This window comes from Temnothorax longispinosus, chromosome 8 (genome assembly GCF_030848805.1).
Source record: "Temnothorax longispinosus isolate EJ_2023e chromosome 8, Tlon_JGU_v1, whole genome shotgun sequence".
Classification (NCBI taxonomy): Eukaryota; Metazoa; Arthropoda; class Insecta; order Hymenoptera; family Formicidae; genus Temnothorax; species Temnothorax longispinosus.
The window spans coordinates 5315534-5328940 of NC_092365.1; the positions used below are offsets into that span (position 1 = coordinate 5315534).

The 13407-nt window shown below is 43.3% G+C and overlaps 1 protein-coding gene across 4 annotated transcripts in view; it reads right to left on the bottom strand.

Moving 5' to 3' along the window:
- The window catches only part of LOC139817433 (cell adhesion molecule Dscam1), a 166033-nt gene that overhangs the window by 19523 nt on the left and 133103 nt on the right, over positions 1-13407 (bottom strand). For 3 of the 4 annotated variants that reach the window (XM_071785522.1, XM_071785520.1, XM_071785523.1), the window contains exons 10-11: positions 9647-9808; positions 3050-3394 (exon numbers count right to left, since the gene is read on the bottom strand). In XM_071785522.1, the coding sequence (XP_071641623.1) occupies positions 3050-3394; positions 9647-9808 (507 nt within the window). Of the gene's footprint in view, positions 1-3049; positions 3395-7038; positions 7321-9646; positions 9809-13407 lie in introns of all 4 variants that reach the window. The other variant, XM_071785521.1, reaches the window with a different exon arrangement.

The following is a 13407-nucleotide window of genomic DNA, read 5'->3' on the forward strand; positions in this document are numbered from 1 at the left end:
GCTACAATTTGTTTTAGCGAGAAGAATAACAGTCTCCGCGGAGATGCTGTATTTTTTAAATTACGTTTGAAAGCAGGGTCGGGGGGGGGGGGGAAACGCTTAGAGGCGCTTTCTTCTTCTTAATTTAAATACTTTGACTGCGGACTGTGATTGCTCATTAATTCAAATCCGATAAATGCGATCCCTCGATACTCCGTTCCCCTCAATTCAGCAACGATTTCGCAATCGGGAATCGATTATTCCGGCGAACGTTCGGATCAAACGAGACCGATTCGTCTCGATGCGAGGCGGGGTGGATATAGGCGGCATACGAATTTTTCGGTGACGGTGAGAGCGGGGGAAAGAGAAAAGTGAGACAAGAAAAAAAGAAACGGAACGAAAGGAGGAAACGAAACACGAGGTGCGAGCGTCACATCGGGAAGTCGGTGCCAGGGGATTAGTGGCGCTCGGGACCAAATAAGAGAGAAAAATAAACTGAAAAACGTGTCAGTGCAGATATGCGTGTGCTGGGTGAAGTGAACGTGAGTCGGTGCTCCAAATTGAACTACAAGATTGTTGCTGCTGCTGCTGCTGCTGCTGCCGCTGCTGCTGCTACTGCTGCTGCTGCTGTTGCTGCTGCTGCTCGCCGTGGCTCAAGACGGAGAGGTGCTATATATGCGAAGCCGAGTTTCGTGAAGTGCCGTATTGGCCCTTGCATGCAGCACATATTTCATTCTGGGCTACTGCGATCGTGTTGAGTACCGACAAGCGCGCGGACCTCATATCAACATTTCATTTCTTCGTTCTCCGTTTCTCGCGTATACATGTCTCCTCACTTTTATCTCGTTTACGTCCCGGACGCACATGATTCAGCGGTCCCCGACGCAATGCCGATACATTAAGAATTAGTGCTTTTAGAATAATAATGATTCTCTTAATTGACATATCAAAAAGTATTTAAAGAAGGTATATCGTTGTTCGTCGGCGCTGCTACGAAATCTCGATTGTCAGAATGTCGGGCACCGCTGCGTTGGGCACTCTCGCGAAATTAATGCGGAGAATATATGCGATCGCAGTACTTAATTATCGCGATAAGGGGCCAGAGAGTGAGAGGTGCAGGTTCAACGGTGCGTCCGTGTTGTTAGATATGTATCTAGATAGAAAATATATTACGGGGTGACCCGTGAGGTGAAATTACGCTATATTATGCGGTGCTCAAGTGCGTTGGTGCGACGGGTTTTGCTGGCTGTGCGGCGGCGGCGGCGGCGGCGGCTGCTGCTGCTGCTGCTGCTGCTGTTTCGTCATTTCGCGCGTATCATCTCGTAAAAAGGACTCTAGAGTTGCGTTTATCCGAACGATGCCGTTGTTCGTCGTTTATCCGGATGGCGAATTGTTCTGTGCGTCTCTCGTGAATATCCGGCTAGCGCGCGCGCGCGTGATACGCTTTGAAAAAAATTCCGCACGTAACTATCTCGAATTTAATGAACGAATTTCGCATAGGATATCATCGAAAAATATTTTCTCTGATTTTTTTGCGGAAAAAAAACGACGCACAACGCAAAATACCGAAATATTAGAACTGAAAAAAACATTATTAGGGATATACCTCGACTCGAAACATTTTCAAGCGCGATACGTGGGTTATATTCGCGAGAGTATTACCCAGAGTGTATTACCCAGGAGAGATCTGTCAGATATTGAAAGTGCCGGTCGAGTGGCTTTAAGCGGCAGAAAAGTCATACGGGAAAATAAATGGTAAGATATTTTAGGTAGACTAAAATTTGCATAACGTTCTACATTTGTTATAGTATAGAAAATTTAAATATTCATTAAATGTAGATTAAACTAAATATCCATGAAGTTATATCATGAAGTTTTACGTTGTTGTAGTCTTGAAAATTTAAGTATTTATTAATAAAATTAAATAATAATTAATATATAATTATCAACGTAATTGAACTAAAACACCTTTACTCTTGTTTCATCCATTATAATTTACTAATTATTCCAGCAACTTTCATTCGGACGATTTTTCCATTTAAAATCTATCAAATTAGACGTTTCTCCCACGCACTTCCCTCTATCTAATCGTAAGACAATCGTGAGAACCAGTTAATTATACCATACAAAAGCGATTAATTACATCGCGATTACAATCACGTCGCGAGCAAACGGTATTGGTGAAATGCAAGCTCCCGAGAGAGGACTCAATGTAACTTTCACTGTCAGCTCCACGTTGCTTATAATAACGTAACGTGCGATAGCTCCGCGTTTAACATATTGCGGGACGGATATTACTTCGTAAATTACGAATATATTACTTCGCGGGACGGGCTAAAGCTCGCGTGCGCGCACGTCAATTCCGAACAGGAGCGCGGGCTCGATATATCCGCCGATGCCCTCGTCGCGATACCCGAATATCCGGTTCGTCTCTGCGAAATCCGAGAACAGCCCTAGCGCGTAACTCTTACTTCATGCTATTTTTCGACCGACGCGCTGCGATGGCGGCTGCTGCTGCTGCTGCGGCGGCTGCGGCTGCGCTTACGTGACGACGATACGGCCAGCCGCGGGTGAATAGACTCGGAGGACTCGGCATTTAAATCTCGCGAACTTGCTGGCTTTTGTCTCGTAAATTCCGTGTGGCCAGAAAATTAATCTCACCTCCTATCGCGGCAATTTATCCGAATCGCGCGAATGCAAGCTGCATAGCCCGGCCGTTCAATCGGCAGTAGATAAAAACACTATATGGTCAGACATCGCTGATCATCGTGGAATAAAAAGTCTCAAGTATCTTTCTACGGTAAAAATACTATCGCTGCGCGTGAACAGCGCGTAACAAGAAACTTACAGAAATATATTATCGTATACTTTATTTAAAATGTCTAAGATTTTATAGATTCGGTTACTTTCCTAAGCCCTCCAAATTCATTCACCCGTCGCCGGCTGTATTGTCGCAAAGACAATGGTGTGCTGCCAGGTGCAAAACAGTGACGTGAGAGAGAAAGAGAAGAAAAGAAAAAACATAGACTCGGTGCAGTTTTTCCGCGCAGTGCAAGTCACTGTACTTTACCACGAACGATCAACTCGGCCGTCCAGAGGACCTCGGCCACCGAATTGCGCGCCAGGCAAGTATAGTTGCCGGTGTGCGCGGCGGTGACGCGCTCGATAACTATGGCGCTGGAATGGGCGTCAATGTTGGTTACGCGCAGCCCAGGTGGTGTATGCGAGTGCTGTCGGAGATCGTTAATGGTTGCGGCGGCGGCGGCCGCCGTGCCGGAGGCGGATATCTGCTCGCCGTCCTTCGACCAGATGATCGTGAACGGCGGATCGCCCTTCTCGACCATGCAGGTCACCTGGGCCCGCAGACCCTCCGACAGGTCCTTCTTAAAGCTAAAGGGAGCTATCGTGGGCGGAACTGCACAAAAAAAGAGAGAGAAACAGGTGACTGTGAGTGTGTATACGATTAACGAGTTTATCCGGACGGTTTCCCGTTGCTGCTGCTGCTACTCCCGTAGCTTCCTGTCTTCATCCTGGACGTCGTCACCTACATTCCTGGGAAGTCTTAGCTTAATTCGATTCAAAATCGCGAGAAACAGCTCTCGCAAAACGACTCAACCGTACGGGCTGATTCGATATGTGTCGCGTCGCCGCGCGGATTAAACTTGTCTCCGTCGTCGTTTACCGAGATTGATCCGCGCGACGGAGAAACCGACGCTCTGTCAGGCAAAACACACCGTTGAGATTAGTTGTAGTTTGACTCGTCGCGGCTAGTTTCACGGGTCGGTTAACAACGGCGGCGGATCTCCGCTGTCGCATCCAGTCGCGGTCGTCGGTCTGAGAAGTCGCTGAACGCCGAAATTTAACGGGTCTTGGATTTCTTCCGTCTCGTTACAGTTGTCAAATAAAGCGAGAGACAGTTAATTCGATAATTATCGTTAATAATGTCCTATATCGAGGCAAGAGAGATGTTGCACCGAGGATAGCCGCCGATATTGGCGATGCTCGACTTACATGACTCCATCATTATGAATGGAATTAGGTATTGATCGTTAGGCAGACCTCGGGAGTGACGTTTAATTATCCTCCCGGCGATACGCCGTGTTTGTTGTGTGGTCGCGTAAGTGTATTTGTACTGGAATTAAAATAATATCGAATTAAGGGCAGAGAGAGAAAGAGAGAGAGAGAGAGAGAAAGAGAGACGAAATTAAAATAACGCAGCAAGAAATATTGCATTATTCCATCAATGTCGAACGAGATAGAAAGGTATGCACGGCTCTCGACTCGCGCGGTTAATATTGGTAATATAATATTCACTCATGCGTGAAAAACGCGTATTTTTAATATATTCTCCATTCGTTGATTTTTCCATCAATTTCCCGTAACGCAAATATAATCGCCATTTATTTCAATTTTTATCCCTCTTCTTATTAACCGTTATCCACACGAGTCGAGACCAATTCGCGATATCTTTCTGTATCATCGATGACGAGAGGGTTACGACCCGTGATGGCGGCATAAACACATTTTCGCACAAAAAAAAAAGGAATTAGTTATTATAGCAAATCTAGTAAAATATAGATAACTAACATTTTTTGCAACAAAAGCTATAATTTAGCAATAGTAGCAAAATCTTGTTGCAATTATTGCTAAGTAGCAAAAGGTTCAGCAAAACTTTAACAAGAGGTTTTGCTATTATTGCAAAATTATAGCTCTCGCTACAAAAAATGTCAGTTATCCATATTACGACTAGATTTGCTATAGTATTAGTGCTAATCCTTTTTTCCCGTGTGAGTTTCGCGTGGAATAGGTATATGTCTCTCGAGTGTTTCGACGCTCGCGTACTCCACGAGATACACGAGCGGTGAAAACAATCAAGCGGAGCGAAAGGGGGGGTTACCTTTTCGTGCCCGGTTGTCGACTTTTCGACAAGGGGATGCAGAGGGTAGGGTACGTCGCGACGAGCGTAATGCTGCGGAACGACAATAATAACTTGCCTCGTTGCACGTTGCACCGCGTGCGATACGTATGTATAAGGAGAAGCAGGGGCGGAGAACACGAGAGCCCCGGGGGTATTAGAACTGAACGCGGGCGGTTGTTTGAGAATAATTGAGGAACCGCGCGGGTACAAGAGAGAGGGAACCAGATAGCACAGCGTAACGTGAGTAATGCCCAAAGAGGTCTGTCGCGCGTATATACGCGGCGATATATATGTATATAAATGCTCATATACATGTACAAAAGTGGAGAGAGAGAGAGAGAGAGGAGAGGGAGGGAGAAGGGATAGGAGGGTGGACGCGGTGGTGGATGGAGAACGGGTTTCTCAGGCGAGGAGGTAACAAAGAAGCTTCTCTTGTCGGAGACGCCGCGTTGATAAATTTCGTCGCATAGTTTCGGCAAGTAGAGCGGAAAGGCGCGAGAGAGAGAGTTCTCTTCCCTCGCCTAAGATAATTTGGCGGTCGACGGTCCTTAATTGGCGCCCGACGTTATCGATAGCGAGTACGTGACGTTAACTTGCGCGGACGCTGGATCCCTTCGGATTAAAATAACGAATGTGCGACTCGTGATTTTAAAAGCACCTGGTCGAGAAACCTCTCACGCATGATCGTAGAAGAGGCGGATTTTAAAGTGATTTAAAGGAGATTTTAGAAGCGTAATCCAATACTCAAATCAATTTCAATTTTTTGACAGTCTTCTAGCGTTCTAAGCTTCTGAAAATTCGATCACAAAAGGAAGCGAGGAAGATACAAATAGAATTATCCCGAAGAAGCTAATTTCTGACGGTGCGGCTATTCGTGGGTTGATTTCATTTCGTCACATACGCGGGAGGCACGAAATAAGTAAACGCTCACGTATAAGAGACGCGAAAGAAACGCGATCTGTCTTCTGTTTGTTCTTTGGCTGTCAACGAGACGCGGTAATCACCCTCAGGCGATTCGTTCGTACGTAACGTTCATTCGCTCGTCGTCGACCGGGGGCCTTCGTTCGCTGTTTCGCTCGCAGCGATTTGCTCGTCGACAGAAGAAGCGCTTTTAATGCGCGCGCCACCCTCGTCCTTGATGGGAAAATGTAAACGCGCGGCATAGCTATAGGGGGACGTCTCGTCCGTTGACGAGGGATTGTAGTACACGCATCGACGAAGCTACGGGTGTGTACATACGCGCCGGTCTCTTTCTTTTCAGTCCCTCCGGTGATAAATATCTCGCCTCTATTTTTGTCCCGCCACGGTAAAACGACGGCTCGATGTAATCGCGGAGGACGCCCACGACGTAATTTTCGACGAAGCTCCTCGCTTCCTCGCTTTAAATCACGCCCGATCGCGTATCCCGTTGTTTCGCGGCTGCGGGGAAAAAAAGCCGTCAGATCATTTCGACTAGTCGAGGCGAAGTTTGCGCGCGAGAATATCCGCTTTTCACTTTGCCGTCGAAGACGCGATGGTTATTTTTCCAATTCGATTTCGCTTTCGCGCTTTGTACGCGAGATCCGCGCGCGCGCGCGGTCAAGTGGTCCCGCTTGGCACAGGAGTCGCGCGTCGATTAATAGCAATCATCGCCCGTTCCCTCAATTCTCCCGTTGTACGATCGCGTTGTACATCGCCGGCGGGCCGCCAATGGGAACATGCATATCCGCCAAGTACGGGAAGAGAGCTTTTAGCGGAATAAACTCGGGGAAAAAGAACTCGAGCGTGCCGCATCCGCTTAGGAAGTAAAAGTGGCTGTTCCTCGACTACAGAGATTGCTTCGAAAAATCAGAATAAATCTCCCGATATTTCAGAGAGAACTTTTTCAAACTGTACGTACGTAAAGTGACAAGACCGAGAAATGCAATCCCCAGAATTTTAGCAAAATTAAATGTCATTTAACAGTATGACAGTAAATACAAATCGAGACATAAGAAACATTTTTTATCAGAGCAAGAGAAGTTGAAAGTAAAAGGAACCCAGTTCGCGAAATGACGCAGGATCGCTTCGAATTTTTCTTTTGAAAGGGTAGGATAGAGGCTGTGAGGAAGTAAAGAGGGTTTCCGGCATGGCATCTGACGGTTCGGCCGGTTGCTGCGTACCATGGACCAGGAGGGACGCCGTGCGGGACGTTTTGGCGGCATCGTTGCTCGCCACGCAAGTATAGTTGCCGTTATGCGCGGTCGACGCGCTCTGTATCCTCAACGCGAGATCAAACTCGCCGATCTGATGCGTGGTGGCCTCCCGCGCCCTCAACGGCTTGCCGTCCTTCAGCCAGGTGATCTTCAGAGGTGAATCGCCCTCGCTGACCGCGCAGGTTACGTGAACCCGCGCGCCCGCCTGGATATTGTCGGGAAAGCTAAACGGATCGATTTTAGGCGGTACTGCAAATTACAGGAAGCACGAGAGTTTATTTCACATCGCGACGACGTGCGATCGTAGTCGTCGTCGGCGTCGTCGTCGTCATCGGCGTTGCGCCGGAAATAGTCGAGTCGAGAGAAGAAGGAATTTTGTGGGGGAAAACGTCTTTTCGATACGTAAGAGTGAATCAAGAGATAATTGCTTACATAATATTTCGATGCAGCAAAAAAAAAATAATACTATATATTCGGTCGCTGTAAAATGCTGAATTACTTCCAAATCATAGGCCGGTATTCATAGGTCCGTTCTTATTTTAAAACCATCTTAAGTAATGTCATAAGATACTAATACGGCACTGTGGATTGGTTTACAGCATCTTAAGATTGTGCTTAAGATAGTTTTAATAAATATAAGATCTGACTATGAATAATGTCCATAGAATCGATTTTGTCCAATTCCGAGGCTGTGTGCTTATTATTATGACTGTGTCTTTAATCATTTCCTGAAAGACGTTGAAGGAAACAATACAGAATTTATGCATTTGCAACGTTTTATAAAATAGCTATATCAGCGGAAAGATTCAATATACGTATATATAGTCATATAGATATATCCGGTTTTTGCGATTCGATATCCTCTCGACTCAAAAGATTTGAATTGATGGCACATAAAGAGGATTCAACCATTGCGCGATCTAATTTTATCCCAAAAAAAAGTCCCGAGCACATTTTATATATCCTACCTGCGTGCTTTGCTCGACGTGATCGCAGCGTAAGAGTCATGCATCTGAAATTGTTATTAATCCAAGAAAAGCTTTTAAGATAATATCGACTAAATTGTATTATCTACTTTCTCAAACACTGCGCGCCGTTAGAAAATTCGTTAGAAAACATTCTAATATTAAGTATAGTATTATTTAATGTAATGAGAACAACAGCGTCCCTAATTAATTGAGGTGAAAGACGAAAATGAATTTTGTATCACACAAACAATTATCGCCACGGTAGGAAAAGTTGTTCAGTCATTGTAAAGAGATATAGATATATCCATCTCTTTTCAATTTAATAAACTGTCGTAATTCCATTCATTTCAACATCTCAACATCATTCACAAGTAATATGATTATAAACTTAAACTTTTAAGAGACTTTATGAGCTTTATATAATTGAAGGAATTATAGGATTTCTAATATCATTTTGAAACGACAACTGCTTTTACAGGTATTATTTAATGCATCAGGTAATAAATCTTTATATAATTGAAGGATTTATAAGATCTCCATAATTTTGAACCGAGACAACTGCTTTTATAGGCATTATATTTAATATGTATATTAAAATGGCGATAAATCTGTACCTCATGGATATCAAGAATATAAATGTATGGAAGTTTCTTTGCGAAATAATTTATCTCTCGAAATATTCTAGTACTTCGAAAGAGAAATCTTACAGCCGAATGGAGAGGTACGAGCGTCTCTCTCGCGGCAGAAATGAAGCGACGGGGGGGGGAGGATTTCTTTTTAAATCACAGAAAGTTCACCGCACTTTCTATCGTGCACGAAGGCGGAGGGAGGTCCCGTTCGATCTCGCAAAATAAAACACGTGCTTGTAGTTCTTCCATCTGCTCGCGCCGACTATATTATACCCACAGGAACGCACTATATTATACGCGTGAAGCGCTACAAATTTTTCGTTTCCTACAATTCTCCGCGGCATTGAGCCGGTATGACGCGTATCGAGAGGAAAATTGTCGTTCCCTCCGATATACGCGAGATAAAAATCCACAAAACGTCCGTGCGCGATTCCGCGCGCACACAGCTATCAATTTAAAATTCCCCTACGAAGAGAGATACATCGACCACATTTCATATCGATACGATATTCTTTTATTAGGCGTTTTTATTCTAAAACCCCTGGCGGTATAACTTGTTTCGAACGACATTTATATTCCTCGCGGAATAACGTACCGTTTGTTATACGTTTTTATTCCCCGTAATCGCTACGGAATATTTTCCGAATCGAAATGCGACCGTGGCGAGCGTGGTCGATGGAAAACGCGAAGATGTCGCGCGATTCTTGGCGCGTTTAACAGCGCCTGACAAAATCCGCGAACGACGTGATGCATCGACGAACGATTTCTTCCGATAAGTCGATTCGACGTCCCGGCGCGCTTTCATCGTAAAAGCACTTCGTCGCGATTACAGCCAGGACGCGCCCGTCGTCGAACGACGCACGCACACACTTCCGCGGGACACTGTTGTTCCAATTTAAGCAGATAAAATCTTCGTGCATAAGAGGGGAACAAGGGAGAGAGGAAATCGGTGCGTGTGCAGGAGCGAGACGACTTTACCTTTGACTTCTATGTGAATGGTCTGCGAATCGGAGCGACCTTGCTTGTTCTTCGCGGTGCAAGTGTATGCGCCGCGATCGGTGCTGCTGTCGACTCGATGGAGCACCAGCGTGCCGTTCGCAGACACCTCCTGACGTCGGCTGGTCGGTAATATTTGGCCATCTACGAGGAGAAAATGCGTTTCATATTTTGACGGCTTCTTTCGAGTGGAAAAAGGCAGTGACGCGCATGTAATATCTATTTCTAATTGATTCGAAGGAAGCGGTGAGCGAGATTTGAGATAATTATTAAACTAAATAATAACGTTAAATTAATGCAACAAGTTTAAATTGTAATTACAATAAATTATAATTATAAATTAAAACTATTAGATTTATAATTATTTATTAGAAAATAATAAAATATAATAATAATTTATTGCATAACAAAGAACAAAGATTAAACATAGCTTGAATGTACAAAGTAAGAGTACATGCAAATGGTGAAGTATCAACAAAACTGTTGCTATAACCACAAACACATGTGCACACACTTACACACGCAGACACGCGATACATATGTAGTACATAATACAGAGGACATACGTGTAGAATTATCACTCAAAAGAATGTGTACCTTTTGATGTTAATTTAGAGAAAACGCAGGTGACGTCATAAAACTAGAGGCTGCGACGTTAAAAGAAGATAGAGAGGAGAAGAATCTTATGGAAGAAAGTATAGTTTATTGAAGTACTTGACTCTGCACAGTAGGAAAGGACAGCGCAAAACTTACAATTAGTGGAGTGATGTGTAGGTAAGGACAAGAGCTTAGGATACATGTCTGTGAAATAGTGAGGATATGACGAAAAGGCTAGAGAACACGCAAAAGTAGCCCGGTACTTTGTGTCCACATGCGATTTAAACGACCAAGATGAGTCGAAGTGAACGCCAAGTATTTTGATTGAGGACAAACGAGGAATAGGTACAGAGTTAAGAGAGAAGAGAGATATCGAAGGAATGAAGATGAGACAAAAGACGGAAGAGCCGGCGATGAGAAATGAGGATTTGGACATAGTGGTACTATGCAGACCACAAAATGCAGATTGACATTTTGAGATGTTAGAGTTGTTGATAAACGCTTTCAGTTGTGCAAAACATATACGTTCCAGGAGTTTAAAGAGAAAGGAAGCGAGAGAAATGGGACGAAGAGATGAGAAAACGGAGGGGTCACGAGTTTTGGAAATAAGGAGGACAACTGTAAGTTTCCATGAAAAGGGGGAAGTATGAGAGAAGAGGGAATAATTCAGAATATGAACTATAGAGGATCTAAACAATGAGGAAGGCAGAGCAGCAGCATGCGACCGGAAAGATCGTACAGACTAGACAAAGGAAAAACAAATGCGATATATTATGCTTAATAATAATTTTGCAATAAAGTGCATTTTTAATCCATTTTTAGCTTCGACTACGTAATAATGTTGTACCATATATGTATAGCTTACATTTATAGCTCGTCGGAAAATTACAGTTTTCGGTATTCAGCAACAAATTTCATATCCCCGTATTCGAACGAAAGCATAATCGCGAAAGTGTTTTTCTTCGCCTGCGGCCAAGCGTGAGTTTTAATCGAAAGTCGCGCCCGTCCATGGAAATGCGATATTTGACTTTAAATTATGCATTCGCTTTTCATTGCACGTCGTACGATCCGCGCGACCGTGGCATTGTGAAAATGCGGTTTTCCACTGATTTTGCACCACATTGGCGACGTCACGGCGACGCAGTCGAGTGTTCAATACGCTTCCATAGTCGGCAACCGACTTCGAAATTGTTGCCTTGGTGTATTCTAGGAAGCAGATAAACACAAAAATAACAGCGCATGCAACATGCAATGTTTTTATTAAATAGATAAATGCTAAAAGATCGTAAATATAATACAAAATATATATATATAAAAAATTAGATATATAATAAAATGTAAAAATTACACGACTTAGAAAAAATACATAATGCTAAGAATATATAATTATAAAAAATATATAATATTAAAAATATGTAATTTATAGGAATTAACCGTTAAAGATTTTTCACGAGATATTCACCAAACACATAGAAATAAAGTGCAATAGAACAAAAAGTAAAATACATGTATTATTGCATAAATGTAATGCAAAATATAATATAATATAAGTAAAATAATGTAAAATATAATATGAGGTATTGATTTTAAAAATGGAAGTAAAAATCAGAATATAAAGATAACTCAAGTCGAAGTAAAGATAACTCTTTCCATAGCTACCGGACATTTTCGTAGATCCTTAAAAAGCACTGCGCTACGGTGCTTAATGGATCAAATGGCCGTGGGTGGTCGCGCGTGGTCGCTATCGAGCCGTCGCGTCGTCGCGACGTCGGGAAAGGTTGGAAAAGGAAAGTTGGCGGAACGATCGTTTGAAACTTCCTCGAAGTCGAGTTCATCATTACGAGAGGGAACGCTCGAAGTTTGCCGCGGGCAGAACGGCCGCGCGATCTCAGTCGAAATAAAAGGATTTTCCACGCCTTCTCTCGCTATTACGCGTCAGTCCGCTTTCGTCGCGAGAGATGCGAGAAGTTCGGGAGGGAAAAAAAGCGCCCGGTTTGCCTCGCTTCACGCCGCTCGCCTTTCTGAGGAGAGATCTCCCGACGATGACGGGAGAAATTTCCTGAAGAAAGCGCGACTTTTCATCGGTCAGAGACGCAGTCGTTTATTTATGCGTTCCTCACAAGATCCCGAGTATTTTAATCTTCGCAAGCGCGTTTAATTCCACCACCCACACAGCTATGGTGTTTGATGGGAGAAATAAGAGGCGCGGCACGTAGAAGTCGCTGGACTTCGTTAAAGCGGAAGAAACGAGTCGGTTTCGCTCGTGGTTTATTCGCGCGATGTAGCCAAGAGGCTTCGGTGGTTGCTCGCGTGATGTACCGTGACTACGAAAATTCTCTCTAGAGAGAAAGATGCGAAATTTAGGCGAATATTAGCGCGAATGTTTGAAATACAGTGCACGATGGAGCGATAATCAATTATATTAAAAAAAATAATAATTCTACGTTTTAAAATTGCCAAGATTTTTTAGTTGAATATGCGACCAACTTCGGTCGCATGGGTGCAATGTTTTAATTTATAAAAAGATAAGAAATATAATAACACATACATAACATAAAATATGCAAGTATGTCAGCGTATAAATGAAAAAATATGTTGATATATTACACTATCATAGAATTGCCACAATGTTGAGGCGACAAATTTTTAATATTAACAGAATGGGTCAATACAATTTCGCGATGGATGCAAAAGTAAGCTGAAAATCCGTGGTTTGGGAATATCGCGAGCAATGAAATAGTACAACAAAAATCTCCCGATAAAAAGAGTCGCATTATTCTTCTCCGATCTCCGCACTAGATTTTTAATTCGTGATATACAGAGTGATTTTAGTAACTAGAAATACTTTTATATACACATATACCGGGTGTCTCAGACCACCCGTATTACCCGATTTATTCGTAAACGCAACATTTTAGAGAAAAATGTTCCAGACCAAAGTTGTATGGTTTCAAGGGGTACATAAGATGGTGTCATTAGTTTCACCTTAAATAGTTGCTTGAAGGTCACGTAAAAGTCACCTTTGATTTTTTAAATAGAACCACCTACTTTTTATTGCATATTCTTGTAGCTTATCTCGAGGGCTTTCCAAAACACTATAAGAAAGTATTTTTTCATTAAGAACTTTTGGACGTATAAGGCTTGAA